Below are 26,931 nucleotides of genomic sequence, written 5' to 3' on the forward strand. Positions count from 1 at the left end.
AAAGCATTTTTAAAAATATATTAGAAATTATAACCAACTCAATACTGATAAGAGAATATTTTCACTTTTACAATATGTTCATTTGGATTAAGAAGGTGAGCTAGGAAGCCTGACCAGTTGGGTTCCAGACCTAGCTTCCCATTTTCTAGCCAAGTGATTTAACTTTTTTCCTCATTTGTCAAGTGAGGGAGATAATAGAACCCACCTCAAAAGGTTAAGATAGACCTACATGTTGTTACCTAAAGAATTATTTTTAGGTCTGTGAAAGTACAGCTGGTAATAGAAAATTTCTTTTCGATCTTTTAGATAAGTGGCTCTGAACCTTATCATGTGTCATGCATCCTTTTGAGAATTAATTTATTCAGTAAGTTTTTATCGGGTGCCTACTTTGTGTCAGATACTCTTCTCTGGGCTTAGAGATATACGTGAACAAAACAGAAATCTCTGTCTTCATGAAGCTTAACATTCTAGTGAATATGTTTAAAACCCTGAGCACTCTTCTGAGAAAAATGCACACAAAACTTTGCATACAGGCTGGGTGCGGTGGCCCATGCCTATAATCCCAGCACTTTGGGAGGCTGAGGTGAGCAGCTCACTTGAGGCTAGGAGTTCGAGACCAGCCTGGCCAACATGGCGAAACCCCATCTCTACCAAAAAGAAAAAAAAATTAGCTGGGCGTGATGGTGCGTGCCTGTAATCCCAGCTACTTGGGAGGCTGAGGCAGGAAAATCTTGTGAACCTGGGAGGTGGAGGTTGCAGTGAGCCAAGATCACGCCACTGCACTCCAGCCTTGGCAACAGAGTGTGACTGTGTCTCAAAAACAAAACAAAATGAAACAAAAAACTTTGCATACAGAGTCAGAGGATTTATGGAAACCCATAAGTCTGTTTATTAAATCTCAGGCTAAGAATACTATACACACCTTCCTTTTATTTTGTTGTAATTCTTGTGAGGCATTCCTTAGATGGGTTCAGTATTTAATTTTAAAAGACAAAGCTATTAAGAGACAACATAATGTTACTGGGTTTTTTTTGTCACTTTTCTTGGCTCTATCAGATTAGAAGTGCTTGAGATGTGACATGACCAATTGAAATAACATTTCCAGATTTTGCAGACTTTTGTAGGACCATCTTGGTTTTACCCAAACATAAGACATCTGTTTTCATAGGCTTAACAGTCTTATTCTCATTCTTTATTTTGCTCAGTTCTACTTCCAAACATATGAAATGAAAGACAAATGACATGAGTGCTATGTAATTAGGAGAGAATTATTTTACCTCAGAGAGATTTTTCGTCCTCATTTATTTTATATTACGCATAGCACACTTGCAATTTCATTTTCCTTCTTTTGAATTTTTATCCCATCTGTTTAGGGGATTTTTAAAACTTAGTCTTTAAAATGACTTCTGATAAGCAGTAGCTGACTTTTTTAAAAGAAAATGTAACCAAAAATTGTTACTTTATTCCTGTGAAATATATTGTAAAGATAGGACATGGTATAATGTATTGGAGTGGGTTTTGGTGGTGTTTTTGTTTTATTCTGTTTTCTTAAATATTACATGATGGCATTAATAAAGCATCTGTAACATTCTAGATTAATCTTAAGAAGAACTAACTTTTTCTTTGGGCAACAAGCTACTTTGGAAATAATAATTTTCCCCATGCTGGTTATTTCTCATGGCAGCCTTCCACTGCATTTTCTTTGTTTGGGTACTTTCTTTTCTTCCTGCCATTCTTAGCTTTCTATTTTTCAACTTGAGTTTACAAAAGGGTGTGTATTCAGAGGGTTTCCTACACTTCCCAGTACCTTGTTAATCCTGAGAAATTACCCAGTGAGCCAATTCTCACAGTAAGGTATAAAAATAGTCATCCAGAAAGATTACAGAATGTGGTCCCACTGTGGTTTTAACTAATGGAAGACTTTTAAAACCAAGATAGGGAGAAGAAAACAGCACAAATGTTACTATTTCCTTAGATTTTCATGTGCACAATCTATTTTAGGAGAGCCTTCAAATTTAAGAAAGTAATAGAGCTTCACCACTGCTTTATTGGATACACTCAAAGATCATCATAATTGGGGACAAGAAAGAAATCACCTGCAAATAAATCACAAGAACAGAGCCTACGTGTGATTACTATTGAGCGTATATCCACAATGTTCATTTAACCAATTTTATTCCACAAATTTAGTCCAGCATTTTATTGAGTGCTTTGATAAGTTCTGGTGTGTGAAGTTGGGTGGCTTAACTTCTCTAAGTCTGAATTTCCATATTGTAGAATAAGGAGGTAATTAACCTTTTTTATTTTAATAAACTTTATTTTTAAGAACAGTTTTAGATTTACAGAAATACTGTAAAAATAGTACAAAGAATTCCTGTATACTCTGTTACTAACTCTATTATTATCACCTGGTATTATTATGGTACATTTATTATAATTAATAACTCAATCTTGAGATGTTGTTGTTAACCAAATCCCAAACTTTTTTTACATTTCTTTAGTTTTTATCTAATATCCTTTTTCTGCTCCAGGATTCCCTCCAGGAGAGTGCATTACATTTAGTCGTCATGTTTCCTTAGGTTCCTGTTGACTGTAACAGTTTCTTAGGCTTGCATTGTTTTTGATGACTTTGACAGTTTTAAGGAATACTACTCAGATATTTTGTAGAATATCCCTCAAGTGAAATTTATCTGATTTTTTTTTTCCATGAAGTCATGAATTTTGAGGAGGAAGAACACAGAGGTAACGTGCCATTTTTATGACATTAAGGGTACATGCTGTCAGCATGACATCACTGTTGACCTCAATCATCTGGCCAAGGTCATCTTTGTCAGTTTTCTCCACCATAAAGTTTCTTCTCTACACCGTGTCATACTGTACTGTACTCTTCTGAAGGAAGTCACTGTGCACAGGCCACACTTAAGGAGTGGGGAGTTTTGCTCCCCTTCCTTGAAGGTGAGGTATCTGCATAAATTATTTGGGATTCTTCTGCATGGAGGATTTGTCTCTTCTCCTCCATTTATTTATTCAATCATTTATTTATGCAAGTATGGACTCCTGGATATTTCTTTTATTGATTGATTGACTGGAAACAGGGTCTTGTTCTGTCACAGAGGCTGGAATGCAATGGCATGATCACAGCTCATTGCAGCTTTGACCCCCCAGGCTCAAGCAATCCTCCCACCTCAGCCTCCTGAGTAGCTGGGACTACAAGTGCTGCCATGCCTGGTTAATTTTTTTGTGTTTTTTGTTTGCTTGTTTTGTTGAGGTTTTATTTATTTATTTATTCATTTATTTATTTATTTATGTAGAGACGGCATTTTACTGTGTTGCCCAGGCTGGTCTTGAACTCCTTGGTTCAAGCAGTCCTCCTGCCTTGGCCTCCTAAAGTGCTGGGATTACAGGTGTGAGCCATCATGCCCAGCCAGATATTTCTTCTTCCTCTTCTTCTTTTTTTTTTGAGATGGAGTTTTGCTCTTGTCACCCAGGCTGGAGTGCAGTGGTGCGATCTTGGCTCACTGCACCTTGCGCCTCCTGGGTTCAAGTGATTCTCCTGCCTCAGCCTTCTGAGTAGCTGGGATTACAGACTCCCGCCATCACACCCAGCTAATTTTTGTATTTTTAGCAGAGACAAGGTTTCGCCATGTTGGACAGGGTGGTCTCGAACTCCTGACCTCAGGTGATCCGACCACCTTGGCCTCCCAGAGTGCTGGGATTACAGGCGTGAGCCACCATGCCTGGCCATTTATTTTATACTTATATAACCCAGTTTATTTTGTTGCTCAAATTGCTCCAGCTTTGACCATTGGGAACTCTTTCACTTGGTTCCCGTGTCCCTTTGGCATACTCCTATCAATGTAGGTTTGTTTTCTTTGTGGTGGGGGTGAAGGGAGACAATTTACTATTTTTGGCCAATACAAGATGTTCCAGGCTATCTGCCCTGGTCCTAGAATCAGCCATTTCTCCAAGGAGGGTTGGTTCCTTTTGTTAGTAAATGGTATTAGATACCAAAATATAGATGCTAGGTATGCTCATTGCTACTGGATGTTATTGCTTCTAGGCCCTCTCAACTGATAGAGCAAGCAAATATATGTATGGTAATGCCTTTTTAAATGTTGACAGCAAATCATATATTGCAGTTAGAATAGGATGGAGTCAATAAACTTTATGTGCAATTTTTTGCAACTTTAGATTCAATTCTTATAGACTAGAAGGAGCATAGGACAAGTATACAAATAACTATTCAAAAACAGAGTAATTGCTGTAAGAGTGGTATCAGTGTGGTTTGTAAGTTGGTACAACTTTTCATGAAGGACAATTTGGCAGGGCCACTCAAAATCCAAAAACAAGGATTATGCTGTTTCTTTAGGGAAATCGAGTGATTGTGGAAACTGTCTTTTCTCCCTTAAGAATCACTGCTCTACTTTACAGCCTTGTTTATAGCAAAGGGGGTAGAATAGCTGCATATCCCAAAGCTGGAGATTTTGGCAGAGTAAATTATTGTATAACCGTGTGACAGGTTACTGTGCATTAAAAATACTAAGGTAGGATAATTGGCCAAATAATACGGAAAGATACAATATTTTGTAGTTAGCAAAAACAAATTTTCTAAAATCTAAACTCATTTTATAAAAATAAATGGTTATAACCTAAAAAGTTTGGCATATGCCAACCAAATATTAGCCATAGTTATATACGAATGGTAAAATTCTTCTTTTTCCTTCCAGTATTACTGTTACAAAAAAGCAGAACAGTTTTATTAAAATAAGAAAACAAAAAGGTTTTATTATACTAGGAAAGCCAAAAGTTAGATTTTTTTTTTCCTTTTAAAATGCAGTAAGGTATATCATTAATTTTAGGTTATGTTTGGGAAAGAGATTTGGATTTTAGCATGAGGCATTAATTCTCAGTATTTGTTTAGTGAATAAATTTAAGAAGTGCTGATATTTTACAGTATAGTTTTAAACAGAATTACTTCCAACAATGCCCACATTCTGCCATGCCAGTCACCCCTTTTTCTCTTGAAGTTTTCAAAGAAATATAAACACAAGGAAGAGGGACAAGTGGAAAACAAGGTTTAATTTGTTAACTGGGAGCCACCAGCAGCACATTGGACTTGAATATATGTCTGGGTTTAAAGGCCTTTCTCTTCCTAATGCTCCAGTCTTCCCCCAGCATGCCCCAGGTACTCAGGATATTGCAGCATGCATTTGAGAGAGAACAAAATGTCCTGGGTGTCTTTTTCAGCAGTGACCCTACTTACTACATGGTTCAAGTGGTATTCTGAAATCTGAGTAGTGGTCACTCTACTTGTGAAGTGGTCAGTATGAAGGAGGAGGCATGGACCTCCTCCTGTATACATAGTAATAATGACTCATAAAAGTTTATGACCGGCAAAATGATCTGATTGGTCCATGCATTTCAGAAAAATTAATTGGACACGGTTGTGCCAGTAGAAGTAAAGAGATAAAGGAAGATCAGTGTTACGGTCTAAATGTTTATGTCCCCCCAAAATTCGTATGTTAAAACCTAAGCATGGCTAGGCAAGGTGGCTTACGCCTGTAATCCCAGCACTTTGGGAGGCCGAGGCGGGCGGATCACGAGGTCAGGAGACCATCCTGGCTAACACAGTGAAACCTCGTCTCTACTAAATAATTAAAAAAATTAGCCAGGCGTGGTGGGCACCTGTAGTCCCAGCTACTCGGGAGGCTGAGGCAGGAGAATGGCGTGAACCCGGGAGGCGGAGGTTGCAGTGAGGCGAGATTGCACCGCTGCACTCCAGCCTGGGCGACAGAGCGATACTCTGTCTCAAAAAAATAAATAAATAAAAATTTAAAAACAAAAACAAAACCTAATCACTAATGTGATGCTGTTAGGAGATGGGGCCTTTGGGAGGTGATTAGGTCATGAGGGCAAAGTCCTTATGTATGGGATTTGTGCTCTTATAAAGAAGAGACCTAGAGAGCTGCCCTGCCCCATATGCGAACACAGCGAGCACATGCCACGTATGAGCTGCAAAGCGAGCCTTCACCAAACACTGAATTTTCCAGCATCTTGATCTTGGAATTTCCAGTCTCCCAAACTGTAAAAACAATTCCTGTTGTTTATAAGCCACGCAGTTTGTAGTATTTTGTTAGAGTAGCCCGAAGCAACTAAGACAATCATTTAGGCTGTTGTATTAGTCTTCGTAAGATGAAGCATGGATCTGCCTTTGGGTGATGCACTAGAAGTGGAAAGGAAGAGACAGAATCCAGACTCTGCAGAGAGATCTCCAGATCAGTGATCATTCATGGTAGCTGGAATCAGAAACGAGGTGGTGAAACCTGCTGCCACTCACAAGAATAGAGAAGTGTTGAGAAACGTTGGTGGAGGGAGGTGGGGAATGTGAGATTGCAGTTTTTGTGAGTGTAGTATAATTTACATACAATAAACATACACCTTATATTTTTGACATACTTTTTGATGAGTTTTGACAACTTTTTATATTTGTGTAAACACCAATCAAAGAAAATGTAAACATTTCTATCATCTCAGAAAGTTCCCTTATGCCCCTTTTCATTTGATTTCCCTCCCACCCCCAGGTAACCATTTCGGTTTCTGTCACCATGGGCTTTTGCTCAACATAATGTTTTTGACATTTATTTGTGTTGTTTCATGTATTAGAGGTTCATTTGTATTGCTGGATAGTCTTCCATTAGATGGATATGCCATAATTTATCACGTTTTCTATAGATGGACATTTGAGGTTTCTAGTTGGGCTATTACACATGAGGCTGTTAGGAATGGAATTGCTGGGTCATGGTAGTTAGATATATATTTAACTTTATGGGAAACTGCCATGTTCTTTACCAAAGTGGTTATATCATTTACACACCCATTAGCAACCATTGAGAGTTCCAGTAATTTCATATTCTCACCAACATTTGGTATTTTTGTTTTAGCCAGTCTCGTGTGTCAGTTTACGTGTTTATAATTTGTGAGCTGTATATACTGTTTATTTTGCTGCTTGAAATGTCAGGGACTATATACCACTACAATTACAGGGTTTTATTTAAACATTTACTACACTGTATATACAGGAATATACAGACTTTTGCAAAATGCAGCAAACATTTTTAACATTTGTTACGTGAAAAAAGTACAAAAATGTTCAAAGAGATACACATTTCAAGCTGTAGCAGCTTGTGACAGAGTTTCTGAAGGCAAAGCATGTATAAAATTAATAACGTTAGTATATTTGAAATCATAACAAAAATCTTCTCTCTGGTCATGCTGACCATAACAAATTACTGTGTTGTAGTATACTTATAACAAGGGTTAACAAACTACCACCTCAGGGCCAGGTTCAGTTTGCGTCTCACTTTTGTTTGTTCATTTTTGTTGTTGTTGTTATTGTTGTATAAGATAGGCTCTCTCTCTTACTGCCCAGGCTGGAGCACAGTGGCACAGTCTCGGCTGACTGCAACCTCTACCTCCTGGGCTCAAGGGATCCTCCTGCTTCAGCCTCCCAAATAGCTAAGACAGGTGTATGCCAGCACTCCCGGCTAATTTTTGTATTTTTGTAGAGATGAGATTTTGCCATGTTGCCCAGGCCGTTCTCAATCTCCTGGGCTCAAGTGGTTTACTCGCATTGGCCTCCCAAAGTGCTAGGATTACAGGCATGAGCTACTGCGCCTGGCGTGCTCTTGCTTTTATAAATAAAGTTTTGTTAGGACACAGCAGTGCTTGTTTATTTACATATTGTCTATGGCTGCTCTACAAGGTAAGAGTTGAATAACTGCAGCACTGAATGGCTTGCAGAGCCAAAAGTTTTTACCTGACCCTTTATAGAAAAAGTTTGCAAGATGGCAATAGTGCATAATCCTATTGCATTTTTGTTTTCTTCTAGAGATTAAAGGTGTTTTTCTTGGGATAAATGAATTAGCCAAAACACAAAACCAGTTGATCAAAAAAAAAAAAAAAAAACCCACCTCTCATATAACAGCAGTAATTTTCAGAACGTAACAACTAACAATACTTTTACCATTCATTCCGTGTTCGTTTAAAGTCACCATCTGCGTACTGTTGCCGTAAATTTATAAAAACTTGTCTGTTAAGCCATTTTACTAACTACAGCCTCCTTGAGGATGTATTTGGTTGACTTGATCAGTTTGGCCATGAATAGTGTTATATGTGTTGCATTGGCAGGCTCTCTACATCAGTTACATTTATGTTTAACTCCTTAGAAATAAAAGGAATACGGCCGGGTGTGGTGGCTCACACCTGTAATCCCAACACTTTGGGAGGCCAAGGCGGGCGCATCACCTGAGGTCAGGAGTTCAAAACCAGCCTGACCAACGTGGAGAAAACCCGTCTCTACTAAAAATACAAAAATTAGCCGGGCATGGTGGCACATGCCTGTAATCCCAGCTACTGGGGAGGCTGAGGCAGGAGAATCACTTGAATCAGGGAGGCGGAGGTTGCGGTGAGCCAAGATTGCTCCATTGCACTCCAGCCTGGGCAACAAGAGTGAAACAAGAAAGAAAAGGAATATATATTGTTATATAAAGCTTAATTTTATAAGCACTTGCTTTGACTATTTTGCAAAAGCTCTTTGCTTTTTTTCTCTTAGGGGATCATCCATAATGTTGCTGTGTTTTATTTTCAGAACCTTTTCAAATTTAATGTCGTTCTGCTAGGAACTTACTAAACTCATCATTATTAGAATTTCTGCATCACTTTTGCATGATGTGGCCTCCAGCAAATCAAATGAATTTATTCCAAGTTCTTCAGCATATTTCCTAAGGCCAAATATTTTAAGCAAATGATTCATATGGAACTCATCAATTTATTATCATTCTCGAAGGTATCAAAAATTGAGTGTGAATTTTCAAATTGACCTTCTCTTAAGGGCATTTTGCCCCTTCGTTCTCTGATAATTCCATGATTAATGGATATGGGATGGCAAATTGACAAGAACTGGCCCAGTTATAGAGAGTATTTTCAGTTTTTTGTTATTTTTTACGTCCTGTGTACAGTTGAATTTCTAAATCTCGTCTCCTCTCTCTCTCTCTCTCTCTCTCTTTTTTAATTGAGACAGGTCTCGCTGTGTCGCCCAGGCTGGAGTGCAGTGCCATGATGTCGGCTCACTACAGCCTCTGCCTCACGGGTTCAAGTGATTCTCATGCCTCAGCCTTCCAAGTAGCTGGGATTATAGGCACCTGCCACCATGCCTGGCTAATTTTTGTATTTGTAGTCAGAGACAGGGTTTCACCATGTTGCCAGGCTGGTCTCAAATTCCTGGCCTCAAGTGATCCACCTGTCTCAGCCTCTGAAAGTGCTGGGATTACAGGCGTGAGCCACCATGCGCAGCCCAAATCTCATATCTCTAATAACTGTATCCTTTTTCAGGTTGTCATCTCCGTCATCAGTGTGATATGATTGATGTAACTGATGTAAAATATTTTGAAGGTTTCCATATTCCTCTCCATTCTCAATTTAATTTCCTAACCTTCGTAGTTGTCTTAAACCACAGTCTATCATTCTTAGCATTTTTTAGAGCTTCTGTTGTTGTTTTATAGAATTCCTAAATTCATCTGATTCTCTCTGGATTGTTTCCAGTTTTGGCTGTTAGGAATAAAGCTGCTGTAAACATTTGAGTTTAAGTCTTTTCATGCATTTATATTTTCAGTTCTCTTTGGTAAATACCTAGGAATGGAATCACTGGGTTGTATGGTAATTATGTGTTTACTATTGTAAGAAACTGCCAAACTGTTTCCAAAGTGTTTGTACCATTTTGCATTGTATAGGAGTTCCAGTTGTTTCTTATCCTTTGCCAACACTTCTTAATTTTAGCATTTTGTAGATATCTAGTGGAATCTCATTGTGGTTTTAATTTACACTGCCCTGAGGATTAGTAATGTTTACATCTTTTCAAGTGCTTATTTGCCATGTGTTATATCTTCCTTAATGAAACGCCTCAATCATTTACACACACCCACTTTTTAAAAAATTAATTGTCTTTCTCATTAATTTAGAGAGTTTTATATTCTGGATACAACTCCAACTTTATTATCAGATATGTTTTGTAGGTATTGTGTCGTGGCCTATGACTTACCTTTTCATATTTTAAACAGTTTTTTGAATAGTAAGATTTTTAAATTTTGATGAAGAGTCCAGCTTGTCATTTATTTATGATTCATGTCTCATAGGGACCCCTCTTCTAACTCTTCAGCTCTCTGTTCAGCATATTCCTCACTAGCACTCTACCCTACAATTCTAGCTACCTTGCCCGCCCCAAAATCTGTGTGCATGCTTTCTCACTCCCTCTCACTCTCTCTCACTCTCTCGCTCACTCTTCGCTATCTCTCTCACTTTCTCACTCTCGCTCTCGCTTGCTCTCCCTCTCTCTCCCACTTTCTCAACTTCTGGAGATACCTCCAGCACGGAGCTCTAATTCAGTCTGGAAGCTGCCGCCATGTAATTAGCTGCTGTAGTCATAGATCTCCCTTGGATTTTTTCCTTTTGTTGAAGAGCACCACAGTCCTGAGCTGCCATTAACTGTTAAGACTATGTTAATAACTAGAAGTAACATATGCCACTAAAGCTCTTTGAAAAGCAATTTGGCAACATCCTTGAAGGTATAAATAGTTTACTGTTTAAGAAAGAGCATAGGCTTTAAAGTTAGTTCAGATCCCACAACTATAAAATATTCATGGCCTTTGGAACATGATTACCCAAAAGGCTAGAGAAATTATGGGACAAGAGAAGAACATCACTTGCATTTTTCATCTTAAAACAGAGGTATCATGTTCTTTGGTAGTATACTGATTATGATGTATTCTTACCAAGGGGAATCAACTCTATTGTCTTAGCTATGAAGACACTGCATTGTTAAAGTAGAAGGTCATGTTTCTGTGTTCCAGTTCTTTACTGTGTCAGCAAATGAAATTTGACAAGGGGAGAATATTAGAAATAGCTGGGTGCTTGGTGTATTTTACAAAGGTTTGTTGACATTATTGACATTTGTTCCGTTTTAGTTAACTCATTATAGTAGAGGAAACAGTTTTTGTCCATTGGAAAAAGCAAAGGATATTTTCCCATAGCCTGTTTGAATCCCTTGGCATTTGGTGGTCTTGTTCATACTGAGTAGATTGCTTTGTGCATTCTTATGCCATTTGCCTCTAGGACAAACCCCAATTAAGTAACTACTCTTTTCCATTTGAAAACTGGCATATGGGCTTCATTCCAAAGCATCAATTAAAGCAGCAGTTTTTCTACTGGGAGCACTTTACCTCCTCCTCCTGCGATTAGTTTGAGTATTTTCCTATGGGAAATCCATTCTTAATAGCACATTTTCCATCTTACAATAGAAGGGTCACCAGCTGCATTTCTTTGCAGTAAGGATGGAGTATAATATGGAAGTGTATAGAGTGAAATGGGTTGCTTTTCTTCCATCTTTTTCTCCCTTTACATGTGCTTTTACTTGAGTGGTTGGTCCCTGAAGAGGCAGTAACTATGGGCATGCATATGTGTATGTATGTCCCTGCAACATTTAAAGTGTGTAAATGAGAAGACGTTGCCTAAACCTGGATAAGAATTTACATGATTAACCTAACTAAACCCTCTCTTTCCTTATGTTTCCACAGGAGTCTCCCCAGGACAGTGCTATCACCCGGGATATTAACCGAACATTCCCAGCCCATGACTACTTTAAGGACACAGGAGGAGATGGACAAGATTCCTTATATAAAATATGCAAGGTATTTCATGTCAAAAAAAAAAAAAAGACTCAATTCTGAGTGGTGGTTCTGCTTTGAAATTATATAAGAAACAACTACAAAGTGTAATTTGTATTTGATGTTCAAGAATTCAAAAAAGAGAAAAGACATTGCAAAGTTAAAGGTGAGAACACAATTTTAGACTCATTAAAGAGTAGAAAATAATAAGAAATAAAATGGTAGGGTTTCCTTTCCCCTTCTAATCAGGATTTTTAGATGACGGTTCCCTGGCTCCACATTTAGACTTTCAAAATTTGTTTTTATGTTAAGAACCTCTGAGCCCTGTGACATTGCAGACTCCTTTTCAGTATTCACTTTGTAAGTGATGAACTTGGCACCTACGGTACCGTCTCACAGTGGGAAGTGTCATTGCCCATCCAGGTGGACTTATAGCACTGCAGCATAGTAAATGATGAGAGTTCTGATTTCTCTCAAAAGGTCTGTACCCGAACACTAAAGGAAGTGATAGCCTGTTCAATGTCCGTATTCCATTTTCAAATAGATTTGGCACATTAGAGCTATTGGTTTATAAAAGGAGGAGATAGGACCGGAGTTTTTCAGTCTTCATCTGTCCTCAGAATTAGTCTTTAGTCTTTTCCTCCCAAAAGTAATCAAGTACTTATTTAGCGTCTCCTATGTAGTAAGTATAGGTAAGGCATGAGACATGTCCCTAATGCTATATGAGAACTGGTTTTAGGACAGACTAGCAATAAAGGATAGGCTCACCAATGAAAAATTCAATGATTTAAACTACAAAGACAGTTGAGTTTAGAGAAATATTTTTTAGATTTAATTTTAACTTTTACATAGGATACATAAAGCTATGATTTCTGTGGTAATCTTCCTCTCTGATCATCCTTTTTTAGCCCCTTCTCAGTTTTATTTCCTGCTTAAGCAGTGACCCCTGCCATCTCTCACTTTACTACAGAATTTCCTAGAAAGAAACACTGTGTCCACTGCCTCTGGTCCCTCCTCACATACTTTTGACTCCACTATATTCTAGTTCCTATTTCTATAGGAATATAGAATTCTGTATTCTAGTAGAATAGAATAGAATAGAATAGAATAGAATAGAATATTCTATATTCTAGTTGGTAGTGCTCTTCCTTGCAGAGCTTTCTGCTCTTGAGCATAAGACATGTCACTCTCTTGGGTATGGGCTCACTCTCATGCCTTCACTGACTTCACCGTTTTATCTCACACTACCTGCCCCTAAACCAGAGGCCTTCCTCTGGGTGCTCAGTTGAGTAGTTTCGCTAGCTCTACACTATCTCCCTGGGTGATCCTTTCCACCCCCAAAGCTTCAGCTATCATCACTATACAGATGTTCTCAAATCTGCATTAACTCAAGGTCTAAATTTCCAGCAGACAGTTAGTCTCCATGTAAAAGTCTGTCAATTATATCAAACAGAATGGGTTTAAAAAATACAGTACATTTTAAAACATGGTTTATTATGAAAAATTTCAAACATAAACATTAATTAGTATAATGATTAGTCTAACTGATAAGTATAGTTAATATCCCCCACACTAATTATTTGTCAATGTTTTGTCACAGTTGCTTCATCTTTTTTTCCTTTTTCCTGAAGTACTTTAAAACAAATCTTAGACATCATGATCCTAATTTTTTAACACTACATCTCTAAAAAATAATTTTATCCATCTTTACCAATTAATTAGTAGCTACTCCAAATATCCTTAATACGGCTAGTTAGAATCAAGAGCCGACCAGACCCACATTACATTAAGTTGTTGTATCTTTTTAAATTAAACATAGTCCTCCTTTTCTCCCATACCATTGTCCTGCTGCAGACAATCATTTCTGTTGGTTTTCAGTCCTGTCTTTGTCTAGGTTGAGTTAGATATGACTGGTGTCTCTCTTAGCTTCATTCTGTCTCTTCACTGCCCTGGTATAGGCCAGTATCTTACGTTGCTGGCAGTTTTACAAAAGCTGCTCTGCCTTTGGGTTCTAGCTTGTTTATTCTTTGCTCCTTGCCTAATGCAGAATTAGATCATTTCAGTGGCCTCCACAGAAACCTTTATAACTGCTACTTTGTAACCCATGGAATTAAATGAAAAGTCCTAGTTCATTTCCCTGGATTCCTTAGCTTAGTGTTGAAGATATTTTGTATTATATCCTGACTTAGCCCTTATTGCTGCTTCTCCAAATATTGTGTGCATTAACTACATTGAACTTCTCACTGTGCTCTGGTGATTCACTTGTCTTAACTTCCCCACTGAACTGTGATGTCTTCAAGGGCAGGGATCATTTCTTAGATATGGTAGCATCTGTAGCACTTGGCACAGTGCTTGGTCTATAGTAGGTGTTCATTAAGTGTTGGTGAATTAGTGAAATGTCTTTTCTTCCCCCAGATTTCATTACAGCCAACATGAAACTTATACTCCAAACATTTTCAAAATGTATCATATAATTTCACACGTATATGATTCCTTTATCTTCCATCAGCCTGAAAAATATGCTCCCCTCCATTTTCTACCTATAGAAATTCAGTACAGTTTCATCCGATTATTAATACATAATTGGTGAAGCTCTGTGCTGAGCATGTTAAATGAGAAGAATACATCAACTCTGTGTTATTAATACTAGGCTTATTCTCATATTACAAATAAAGTAAGTTACATGCTCAAGATTCATATCTAGGCTGGGCGCGGTGGCTTACACCTGCAATCCCAGGACTTTGGGAAGCCAGGGTGGGTGGATCACTTGAGGTCAGGAGTTCGAGACCAGCCTGGCCAACATGATGAAACCCCATCTCTACTAAAAATACAAAAATTAGCTGGGCGTGGTGGTAGGCATATGTAATCCCAGCTACTTGGGAGGCTGAGGCAAGAGAATTGCTTGAACCTGAGAGACGGAGGTTGCAGTGAGCCGAGATCACGCCACTGCATTCCACCTCGGGTGACAGAGCGAGACTCCGTCTCAAAAAAAAGAAGAAAAGATCCATATCTAGACATTGGGAGTTGTGGGATTTTAGCCCAACTCTGACTAAGTCTAAAGCCTCTGTTCTTTTGTAACTGATAAAACTGCTAATGGATATCTTCAAAGACATTGCCTGTTTTCCAGAGAGCTGTGTTAGCATATATTACTACTCATTTTTAACACAGTGTTAATACTGGTAATAGCATTTGTTAATTGTTATTAACTTGATAGGAAAGTGGTGCCTCCTTGTATTATAAACTGATCATTTCTAAAGCCCTCTTTGCACATCTTGTCTCTGGAAAAGTATGTATGTTTCTCATCCTGTAGCCTTCTTATCAGATAAACTGTGATGAAATGGGTGTGGTATAATAAGATTACATTGAATTCTACAAAAATTTATGAATGCATGATCATAATATATGTATTTTTAAAAGCTATAGTTTCACCAAAGCTAGTGATAAAACTTGGTTGCATATTAACTTGACTAGCATCTAATAAGTATTAGCACCATATTTTGCTAAGAGTTATATATTCTAAACATACCCAATTCTAAGTTGCTTTCTTGGGGCACAGAGGAACCTTGGCACAAAAAAATAAGTGGAAAACAAAGGGAGTTTCACAAGAAATAAATTTGTCAAACAAGGAATAGCATCTTGAAGCTATAGGAATTTCCCTTTGTACCACATTTACATGAGAACTGCAAATATCAGTCATAAAAGCAGAACTCTGAAAAAGAACTAAAAAACCAAAGAGTAAACCATGAAGAATGTTAGATGTCAATATTCTATTCAAAATAACGTTCAGAGGAGATGGGTAATAATCATTTGCTGCCAAGAAAAATAAAAATAAGAATTCCAGAGGAACCCACAAATGGTTTCAGAGTAATCTCGCTTATCAGAAAAGTTATTACTGGTATTGTGGAAAGAATTATATTTTGGTGTCTTTGCCAAAAGAGCTTTTCCCAGAAAGAAAAATGAATAACATTAACAGTGTTTAGTGAGTGCATGCTGTATATGAGGTGTTGACTGGGTTGAATAGGACATCACCCTGTCCCTCACAAAGCCTGCCATCTGGCAGAGAAGATGGACATTTAAAATGCAGTGTGGGGCTGGGCTTGGTGGCTCACGCCTGTAATCCTAGCACTTCGAGAGGCTGAGGCAGGAGGATCACTTGAGCTCAGGAGTTTGAGACCAGCCTGGGCAACATAGTGAGACCCTGTCTCTATTAAAAAAAAAAAGAAATGCAGTGTGGGCCAGGCACATTGGCTCACACCTGTAATCCCAGTACTTTGGGAGGCCAAGGCAGGAGGATAGTCTGAGCTTAGGGGTTAGAGACCAGCCTGGGCAACATAGTTGAGATCCCATCTCTATAAAAAATTTTTAAAAATTAGCCAGGCATGGTGGTGCAAGCCTGTGGTCCAAGCTACTCAGGAGGCTGATGGGGCAGGATCCCTTGAGCCCAGGAGATTAAAGCAGCAGTGAGCCATGATTGTACCACTGCACTCCAGCCTGAGCAACAGAGCAAGACCCTGTCTCTAAAAATAAAATAAAATGCAATGTGGTAATAATATAATAATAACCATGCATGTATAGCAGGTGCCATAGAGGCAGGGAAGAGAGGAATTCATTCTGGGGGAATTGAAATAAGTTTGGTGCCTGAAGGAAGAGTGCATGTTTCAGGCAGAGAGGGAAAGGACATCCCAAGGAGAGGGAACATCATGAACAACAACAAGGAAATACGAAGTTTTTTTAGTGCAGAAGTGGTTTCTGCTTAATCTTCCCTACTCCTTCGCCGCAGGAAATGGAGTGGTGGTAGCTGTATTCATTGTAAAGAAAAAGTTAAGATTGGGGAGAAGTATTGGCACCACTTATTGTCTGTCAAAATGCTGTCCCAGTGTGGGTAGCTTCCTCCAGGGTTCTGTATTCAAGGTCCTATAGTGCCACCATGGCCCACAAGTGGCTACATTCATTTACATTTCCTCTGTGTGTTTTATTTTCCAGGCTTATTCTGTGTATGATGAAGAGATTGGTTATTGCCAGGGCCAGTCATTTCTTGCTGCTGTGCTCCTTCTCCATGTGAGTAATTAGGTCTCTGTTATGACTTAACACATGGCCTGCCTCAGCTTATACTAACCTTAGGCTTGAGCATGGTTTTATGTTGGGTTTGGACAGACTCTTAAGGCATGAATTTTAACCCCTATAGCTGGAAACTTTTTCCTTAAATTAACTTAATGTCATTGTGGAGGAGATACATGATGAGAATAAACAGCAATATTGAAAACTAGTACAAGGGTAGACTTCCTTTTTATTAATAGGATGATTGGAGAGACTTTAATGTTGGTTGAACCCTTGGGGATGTTTTATCTTCTCTAAAGCAGCCACTGTCATTAATACTTGTTTTGAGATTTACGTATTGGGGTAGGAGGAAGGCAGAAAAGTTGCTTTTCTTTTAGTACCATTTTATTCATTCATTGCCTTAGCAAACACTTTGCCCTCCATCTTTTTTATTTTCTGTCAAATCCACAGAAAACTCTAAACATTGTTAAGGTGAATAGTCTTTATCTAGTTTACCAATTAATATTTTCCACACTGCTTTTTCCGTTTGTCTCCCTCTGCATCTCTCTTTTTCTCTTTTCTGCATAAACACACATTTTCTTTTTCACTTAAAATTTTTTTGAAATTATTCTTGAAAGTAAATAACAAACATCAAGACTCCTAAATACTTGATCATATATATGCCTTCTGGGAGCAACAGAATTCTATATCATAACCATAATACCATGATCACATCCAAGAAATTCCACATTGATTCAGTAATGTCTGATACACAATACACATTCAATTTTCTCCCAATTGTCTACTCCATAGAGTCTAGCTTTTTTTCTAATCAAGATCTAATGAAGATTCAGATATTGAATTGTCATTTCTCTTTATTCTTTTAATCTAAATTACTCCTTTGCCTTTTTTTGTGTTTCATGCCATTGATAGTTTTGAAAAATTCAGACAAATTGTCATATAAAATGTCCCACATTCTTGATTTGTCTCATTTTCTCATGATTCAGTTTAAAATGCTTGGCAAGAATATCACACAGGTGATGTCAGCAAAGAGTTTTGAGTACCTGTTATGATCTGTACTGTGCTGAAGATCAGAGGTAAATAAGAGACATGGTCTCAATCCTCATGGATACAGAGCTTGTGAATCCAACTAGCTTTAAGCAAATAATCCCACAAGTATATCATTTATTACTTTCAGAGGTGCTATTAAGGTATAATAAAAAGTTTGGTGTAAGATTGTAACAAGGGAGTCTTACTTAGATTAAAGGCTTCTCAGGGGAAGTGACCTTTAAGGAGCAGCCTGGAAAATGATAAGGGATATCATTTTCTTTTGTACTTTTCTGTGTTAACTTTTCAAAATGTTGTTATGAAAATAATAGATCTATTTGAAAAGGGAGTAGAGAATAGAGTGTTATTGGGAAAGTGAATGGTACAGTATATAGAAGTCCTAAATTGGGGAAACACTTGGTGTATGGGAGGAACTGAAAGGAGGACAGTGTGACTGGAGTATCCTGAGTGATTGGGAGTTGAGGAGAGAGCTAGGGAGAGCTTTGGAGCCCAGGTAAGGAGTCTGAATGTTGCTTTTCTAAGCAACAGGAAGCTATTCGAGGGTACTAACCCATTTTGTGTAGATTGCAATACAAGTTTGAGTATCCCTTATCTGAAATGCTTGGGACTGGAAGTGTTGTGGATTTTGGATTTTGGAATATTTGCATTATACCGGTTGAGCATCCCAAATCCAAAAATCCAAAGTGTTCCAATGAGCATTTCCTTTTAGCATCATGTCAGTGTTTAAAAAGTTTCAGATTTTGAAGCATTTTGTATTTTCAGATATGGGTTGCTCAACCTGTACAAGTAAAACAAAAACCACTTTGGTTTTTCTTAACTGAACCCAGCTTGTTGCTATTGGTAGTCATGTAAAAATATGATAAAGCTATGACATGAATAAAGAGGTTGAGTTTTTATTTTGTTTTGTTGTTTTAATGAGACTTTTTATCTCAAATTCCCACAAGCCTGGGTGATTTATCTTCATTCTTACCTTCAGTTCAAGGACAGTTATCCCCTTGAAAATGAGTTTTCCAATCAGACCCTCCATGTCTTGTTTTGAACTCTTGCTGCTTGCCGGGAGTGTTATAAGTGCTTGTTTAGAGTGAGGGGAGATGGGCTACTTAGCATCAGAATCACCACTGTGGGTTAGGCCACATCTCCTTGCATGTGGCAAAGTGAAGTTGCTTTCCATGACAAAGACTTCAAAGATCTGGGCTTTTACCCCAGATACTCTTAACTTTCCAGTAATGATCTGCTGTGCTTTTCTCACTTATTACTTAATCTGATTTGCTCTTTAGTTCTGCTTGCTTCTCAGTGATTTCTGTGCTCAGCCCGCCTCCATCATCTTGTTCCACAGAAGCCTGCCCACCTTCTTGACTTTTTTGAAGGCTTGCTACATTCACACCAATCCTTAAATAACATTTCCAGTGCTTCTTTTTTCTCTTTTGAAAATATCTTGCCAAGTTCTCAGGGAAATAATTATCCATAAAACTATGGAAAATGTAGGTATTATTATAAATGTAAATTGAAGTGAAGGAGGCTTTTGTAGTACTTTAAGCATTACTGCAAGCTTTAGAATGTGTAAGGTTCTTCTAAAACAAGCTATATTTTTAACAACGAGGAAGAAAAACAATTTTGCTAGAATGAAATAGCAGCTAAGGGAGGAAAAATGGTTAAACAGAGGTCCCAGGATTTGGGAAAGATGACACCTACACTGTATATCAGCCTATTTCTGCTCAGCTCAAATTCTGTCCTTCCTACAAAGTCTGTTACTGACTGCCTTAGGCAGATACAGGCCTTCCTGTTCTTGTATTATCACTGATGTCTAATTCCTATTACAGTTATTTTAATACTGGTTGTGTGAGAGACTCCTTGAGGACAGGAACCATGCTGACAAAGAGTAGTCATCGTTAACTATTCCTTGTCTAAGTGAATAAATGTTTTAAACACAACCTTAGGCCTGAGTTTCTGCATAGCACTAAATTTTCTGGTAAGACAGTAATATAAAGCTGGATTTAATATCCTGAGAAAACTTCTGTGTGTTTTGTGATTCCCCACCGCCATCCTCCCTACCCAACAACTTGCCTATCTGTTACAGATGCCTGAAGAACAGGCATTCAGTGTTCTGGTCAAGATCATGTTTGACTATGGGCTCAGGGAACTTTTCAAGCAAAACTTTGAAGATTTGCATTGCAAATTTTACCAGTTGGAGCGCCTCATGCAGGTAAAAAGAGAAACCAGCTTGTGTTTGACAAAAACAGTACAGGACTAAGGAGCACCAAATTGAGGAAATGGTGCCAGGGAGCAGTGGTAATTGCCTTAGCGATCCGTGGCTAAGGATGGGTTTCATTTTTATCCTTTATCACTATGTGATTATGATGCAAAGATTAACAAAGTGTTGAACTTTCACACCTCATGGATGTGAGCTGATAAACTCCCAAAAGATCAGATGACTTTGTAGGGTCTTTTCCACGGCTAACTCAGTCAAGAAGTACTCCCCAAGGCTCTGAAGCTGACTGGTTAGGAATCTCATAACAAAAGTGAAACAAACTTTCCCAAATGTTTTATAATTTGGAGAGAAAAACAGACTTTCCAAATACTTGTCACCATTTTGGGGATTCCTCTTTCTTTAGAACTAGTTTGTGGTCTGAAAAAAAGAGTTGAGTGCCAGCTTAATACCAGATGATAAGTGTTCTAAGCACTTTGGAGATTTTTAGAAAAACACAAGTATTTCACTTTTTTGGCCTATTCCTGGTAGATTTATGAGCCTCCTTAGTGGGAACTGGACAGATGCACACGTGCCCAGAACTAATTGGTTTGCTATTTCAGGAATACATTCCTGACCTGTACAACCACTTCCTGGATATAAGCCTTGAAGCGCACATGTATGCCTCCCAGTGGTTTCTTACTCTCTTCACTGCAAAATTCCCTCTCTACATGGTCTTCCATATCATCGACCTGCTTTTATGTGAGGTATGTATTAGAGGCCACAGCACTTTGGCTTTTGTTTGCAGTGTACTTGAGGAGAACAAATTCTGTTTTGAGTGTCAGCTCTGTCAAAACAGAATTGGTCTCTTTAGTTATTTTATTTTATTGCTAGGAAATCTAGGTTTAAGTGACTTCCTTGGACTAAAGCTAATGATCATATTTGTTAAAGGTGTACTCTGATATGAAAAGACATACTGAATTAGACATTTGTATTAGTTCATATTAGGTTTGGCTGTATTGAATGAAGAAACCCAAAATAACAGTGATTTTAAAAAATAGCTTTTTTCTCTCTTGTGAAAAAAAGTCAGAATGTTGGCAGTAGCGTGCCTTCCCCTCACTGTGGCTGTTAGCCGTATGGAGGAGTAGCACACCAGCCATTATATCATATTCAAGCCAGGAGGATTAGAGGATGGGAGAGGGTGCCTCCTCTATTTTCAAAAGATACTTCCTGGAAGTTCCATCCAGTATTTCCACTTTATGGTCAGAACTTAGTTACATGACCACACCTAGCTGCAAGGGAGACTTTTAAAAAAATAAGCTGAGCAGGAATTTGCTAAAAATTAGAGATTTAATACTAAAGAGAAAATAGATAGTAGAGTAAATAACAGTCTTTGCCATGACGTAATTTTGGATTTTGTGTGGTGTGTTTATTTAAGAAAAACATAATTATAAAAATAATATATGTTTATAGAAAATATAAGTTTAAAAATAATTTAAAATACTTCAAATCCCACTGTCTGTAGGTTACCTCCTTTAACAGTTTGGTTAAAAGTAGTATCCTTTCAGCCTTTTTTGTGTGTTCATATATGTGTATATATAATTACTATACAGAATAGTATAGTTTCCATATGGATGGAACACTATATGTATTATGGTTCTCTATGTGTATATTTAAAAATATGATTGTTACTTATACTCTTTGGTATCCTCTTTAAATTTCATATACTTGAACATACACACCTGTACTATCCTTTTTAATTATGCTATATTCAAAACATAGAAAAATTCATAAAGAATTTGTATCTACCACTCAGCCTGACATATTCTAAGAAACAGAAGAAATAAATATTACCAAATATGCCATTTTTCTTAGTTGCTGCCAAGTATCCCATTATTTGGATGTGCTATACTTTATGTAACCAATTTCTAATCACAAACCTTTAAATTGTTTCTAGCTTTTTACTAGTATAAACAACCATCTGTTAAGTAGCTACTAAGGGCCAGGTGGCATGCTAAGTAATTTACATAAACTTTTCAGCTAATTTTCTCAGAAAACCCATAGGAGAGTATTAGTTATGTAAACTGAGGCCCAGCAGCTTAAGCAGTTTGACTTGATCAACAGATGTTAGTGCTTCCTCTCCTTTGTTCTTAGCCCCAGGATTTGCAGAATGGAGGGAGCCATGGGCAGATTCAGTTCTGGAATATAGGGCTTATCAACAGAGTGGTTGCTGTGCATGGATTGGGACAGCACAAGATAAAGGAAAAGTTCCCCAGGAGTTATTTCCTGAGAGATCACAACTTTATGACTGATCTTTTGGTTTGGAAGCATGGAATACTTTGGAAAAGCATTTCTTATTGTTGAATATGAGAACAAGGCAAGAAAAGCTCTTCTCTCAGAAAAATGGGAAACTAGGTCTTTAAGCAGCTTTTCAATGGCCCTTTAGTTTTTATTTTTCAAGGTAGTTCTGAGATAATTCATTTCCTTCCTTAAGTTTTCACAATTTCTTTAAAAATGGGTATTCTGAGGACAAATAGCATAATAGTCGAGATATAAAAACTGACAGTGTTCTTTTTGTCTGTTCTCTTTCAGGGAATAAGTGTTATTTTTAATGTCGCCCTTGGATTATTAAAGGTACTTATTTATTTATTAGCCGAGTTATCTGTCATTCCCTGCTTTGCACTTGCAATACATTGGTTGTAGTCTCATTCTGAGCAGTCACTGTGCACTAGCATTACCCATGACAGTGGATGTATGCAGGTGGCTCTGACAAAAGCTAAGAAATATCTTCTGGGGATTATAAAAGTGCTGGAAATCTAGCATTACCCCTAACAGTGGATGTATGCAGGTGGCTCTGACAAAAGCTAGGAAGTATCTTCTGGGGATTGTAAAAGTGCTGAAAAGTGCTGAGAATATAAAAAACTTCTTGTGCATCCTTATAGCAACACATTTTTTCTATATGTGTTTGTATTTTCTTCAAGACTTCGAAAGATGACCTGCTGTTGACAGACTTTGAAGGTGCCTTGAAGTTCTTTAGGGTTCAGCTTCCTAAGAGATACCGCTCAGAAGAAAATGCAAAAAAACTAATGGAATTAGCCTGCAACATGAAGGTAAAATAATTTTGCATTAGTTAAGATTCTGTTTTTCACTTAGTGTCTCACTATTCCTGATCATTTATAATACATAATTATTTATGTATTATATTTATAACATTTATAATACATAATATTGTTAACATTTATAATATATAAATAATATTAATGATAATATTTTCTTCTGTATTATATAACTCTTAACCTTTTTTTCCCGAAAATACTTTCCTATATATTATAATCCTATGAATGAAATCTCATTGTCCCCCCCAACCCCCAAACTGTAGGAAGAGTATTAATATCCCTGTTTTGAAGACAAATCAAAACAAAAAGAGGTTGTAGTTCTCTAGTCATACCCCTAGTTAGTGGCAGAATTCAGGTTTCATGATTTCTTCTACTGTGCTGGGTTTTTTTTATTTTTATTTATTTATTTATTTATTTATTTATTTTTTTTTTTGAGACAAGGTTAGAGTGCAGTGGTGCAATCATAGCTCATTGCAGCCTTGACCTCCCAGGCTCAAGCGGTCCTCTCACCTCAGCCTCCTGAGTAGCTGGGGCTACAGGTATGTGCCACTACACCCAGCTAATTTTTAACTTTTTTTTGTAGATTTGGGTTCTCACTATGTTGCCCAGGCTAGTCTCAAAACTCCTAGGCTCAAGTGATCCTCCCACATTGGCCTCCTAAAGTGCTGGAATTATAGGAGTGAGTCACCACGTTTGGCCTTAACTTTCAACATTTGTTCTAGTCAGGAATTCCCTAAAACAAAGCTAATAATACATGAAGAAAACTCAATTTTATCACTTCAAATGGCATTGTGATTTGCACAATTTTTTTAAAGTAAAAAGGTATAGGATCTTCTTGTGTTCATGTTATCATAACATTGTAGTGTGTTGTGTTGTGTTGTGTTGTATTTATTTTCTGTGGGGCTTTTTTTGAGACAGGGTCTCACTCTTGTTACCCAGTCTGGAGTGCAGTGGTGCAGTCACAGCTCACTGTAGCCTCAACCTCCCTGGGCTCACTTATCTAGGGCTCAGTTTCTGCTTCTGTAAAATAATATTTTACTTCTTATTCTGGTTATGTGTCAGACTGAGCTAACTCAGATTACCCTTCTTTTAACACACAGAGAGGCTAAATAAAATATACCCCAAGAAATGTTTAAATGCCTGGAAGAACTTGAAATAGAAATGCACAGGTATTTAAAACAAAGTAGCTCAACTAGTGTGTGTAAACTGATATAACACATCTCAGGGGAGTATGGAACTATGTGTAGCTATTAGGGGTTTAATGCTTACACAGACATCAGAGACATAGTGGATATGATTTTGGGCCTTTAGGAGGCAGCTGAAAAGTGAGGTCTTTGCATAAAGTTAGGGCCTCTGAATGACTCCCCCATCTGTTAAAGGAGGAATACAAAAACTACCTATTAGCCTGAGAAACAGTAGAAATCATGATATAAAATGAATAGTGGATTAGAAAAAAAAAGGAAATAGAACTTCTGGTAATTAAAATAATCATCAGAGTTTACATTCCATTTAAAATGTTACATACTTCATAGGTATTACAGCTAACAGTTAATGATAGTTTACCATGTGCTTGGTACTATGGTTAAGTGCTTTTATATGTGGGGATTAGCTACGATATCGTATGTACAGTGTTTAACATAGTGCCTGGTAGTAAGGGTTCAAGAAATGATGGCTACGACTATAATTATTTCCTCCCTGATCATTAAGTAGATAACAAACATTTTACAGTAATATTTTCAAAGAGAATAGGTTTGCACAAAGCATAGATAGAACCAAGTGAGTTCTGAGATTCTTTGAGTCACTCTTCCCACCTCAGCCTGGTTCAGCACAGAAGAGGCTGCTGCCTCTTTTTTGTTCATGATTTCTTTGCCTCCAAAATCCCCTTTCTCGGTATCCCTGTCTCAATTAGGGGTACCTGGTTGCTCAGGCCAAAAACCTTGCTGTCCTCTTGATTCCTCTCTTTCTCACACTCCATGTCTATGCCTGTCGTCAGAATATATCCTGACTCTGATCACCACCACCTTCATTATTAACATCCTAATCTAACCATCATCATCCTTTCCTGTCTCCACAGTGGCTCCCTCCCTGGCTCTTCTCTATCGCATGTCTCCTTTGCCGAAAACTCAACGTTTCCACCATCCAGAGGCATCCCGCATTCAGTTTTGCTCCTTTTCTTTCCAAATGTTTTTTATGCGTTCTTAAATAATTGAGTTCATACAGTCAGTATCATTTTTCTTCCTGTTTCATGCAATTACATGGATTTTCCTCACTGAGATATTGTGTGTAAATAATCAGTTGTAAATGGTTATATAATTTCTCTGCTTGAATTTGCCTCACTGTGCTACAGTTTATTTAACTGTGCCCCTCTTTTTTTTTGTTTTTTTAATTTGTTTGCTTTTGTTGTTGTTTGTTGTTTGTTTTTTCTTGAGACAGGGTCTCGCTCTGTCACCCAGGCTGGAGTGCAGTGGCGCAATCTCAGCTCACTGCAACCTCCACCTCCCGGGTTCAAGTAATTCTCCTGTTTCAGCCTCCCAAGTAACTGAGATTACAGGTGCACCACCATGCCCAGCTACTTTTTTGTATTTTTAGTAGAGACAGCGTTTCACCATGTTGGTCAGGCTGGTCTCAAATTCCTGACCTCAAGCGGTACACCCGCCTCAGCCTCCCAGAGTGCTGGGATTACAGGTGTGAGCCGCCACACCCGGCCCACCACTCTTATTTAAATTTTTGTTGTTGTGATGTGGACAGTTTTATACATAAAGATTCATTGGATTTTAGAGTTTTTCCTTAAACTCTGATTCTTTCTCCTACTACATTTCCCCCTTCTCCTTCCAATTCAGACACTCTGGCCTCCTTGCTGTTCTCAGACCTTTGCACTGGTCAGTCTGTCTGCTTGTAGTGTTCTCCTGAATGTCTGCATGGCTTCACTGTCCCCTCATCCAGTCTTCGGCTCATATATCCACAGCTTCTCAAATTGCAGTATCTAAAGTAGCAGCTCCCCCAACCTTTATGCCGTTACCTCCTTACCCTATCTTATTTTTCCCTACTGGAATGGAGGCTGTGCAGCAGAAGAGACAATCTCTTTGGTTTACTGCTGAATCCACAGTACCAGGAACAGGATCTTGCTTATAAATATTGATTGAATAAGTGAATGAATAAGTACACTGTTGAGTGTCTACCATGTGTTTTACAAAGAAGAATTAACATGGATTTGGGCAAAGCTTTATAGTTTCCAGCCAGAAGTTTTACCTTTTGGATTTCCATTAGCTTGAAACACTTTAATAATATATGGATCCTTTATTTCCATATATGGAAAGGTGGGGAAAGTCCAGATAGGCGGTATCTAATGTCTTTTTTTTTCTTGCCTATGCCTTCAATGAGTTAAGTCTGACAAGGCTGCCTTCACTGTGTCTGCACAGCACATATATTTTGTGCTTAGATATATAATTCCTTCTAGCCCTGGAGAACTTTGCGTGTTTGGGGTACACTTTGGATGTTTCCGCCTATTTGCACATGATTTCAGGTGAGATAGTAGTTTTTCTTGAAATTGGTTCATAGCCTGAAAAGAGTACAGATTCACCAGAACATAAGAGAATGGGATTTTTCTGCCAGAAGGTGAGATATGGTATGTACAGTTTAGTTAGTGATGATTGGTTGTCTTCTGGCAGCTATACTTAATACCAAAAAATTTTAAGAGAGAGACACACAATAGTTGAACCTGTTATTGGCAAAGTGGTAATTCAGTGGTAACTTGCCAGTTCAAAATTAGGAAAAGTCATTGGCAAGTGCATCCTGAGCCCTGCATTCT

At 38.0% G+C, this 26,931-nt stretch overlaps 1 protein-coding gene across 4 annotated transcripts in view; it reads left to right on the forward strand.

The window, feature by feature from the left end:
* The window catches only part of RABGAP1 (RAB GTPase activating protein 1), a 164,945-nt gene that overhangs the window by 111,964 nt on the left and 26,050 nt on the right, over nucleotides 1-26,931 (forward strand). For all 4 annotated transcript variants that reach the window (XM_032165079.2, XM_032165078.2, XM_032165082.2 and 1 more), the window contains 6 exons: nucleotides 11,628-11,741; nucleotides 16,701-16,775; nucleotides 19,900-20,025; nucleotides 20,631-20,774; nucleotides 22,600-22,641; nucleotides 22,989-23,117. In XM_032165079.2, coding sequence (XP_032020970.1) covers nucleotides 11,628-11,741; nucleotides 16,701-16,775; nucleotides 19,900-20,025; nucleotides 20,631-20,774; nucleotides 22,600-22,641; nucleotides 22,989-23,117 — 630 coding nt within the window. The remainder of the gene's footprint in view (nucleotides 1-11,627; nucleotides 11,742-16,700; nucleotides 16,776-19,899; nucleotides 20,026-20,630; nucleotides 20,775-22,599; nucleotides 22,642-22,988; nucleotides 23,118-26,931) is intronic.

The sequence above is a fragment of the Hylobates moloch genome, unplaced genomic scaffold, assembly GCF_009828535.3.
Source record: "Hylobates moloch isolate HMO894 unplaced genomic scaffold, HMol_V3 SCAFFOLD_10, whole genome shotgun sequence".
In the NCBI taxonomy this organism is placed as follows: domain Eukaryota; kingdom Metazoa; phylum Chordata; class Mammalia; order Primates; family Hylobatidae; genus Hylobates; species Hylobates moloch.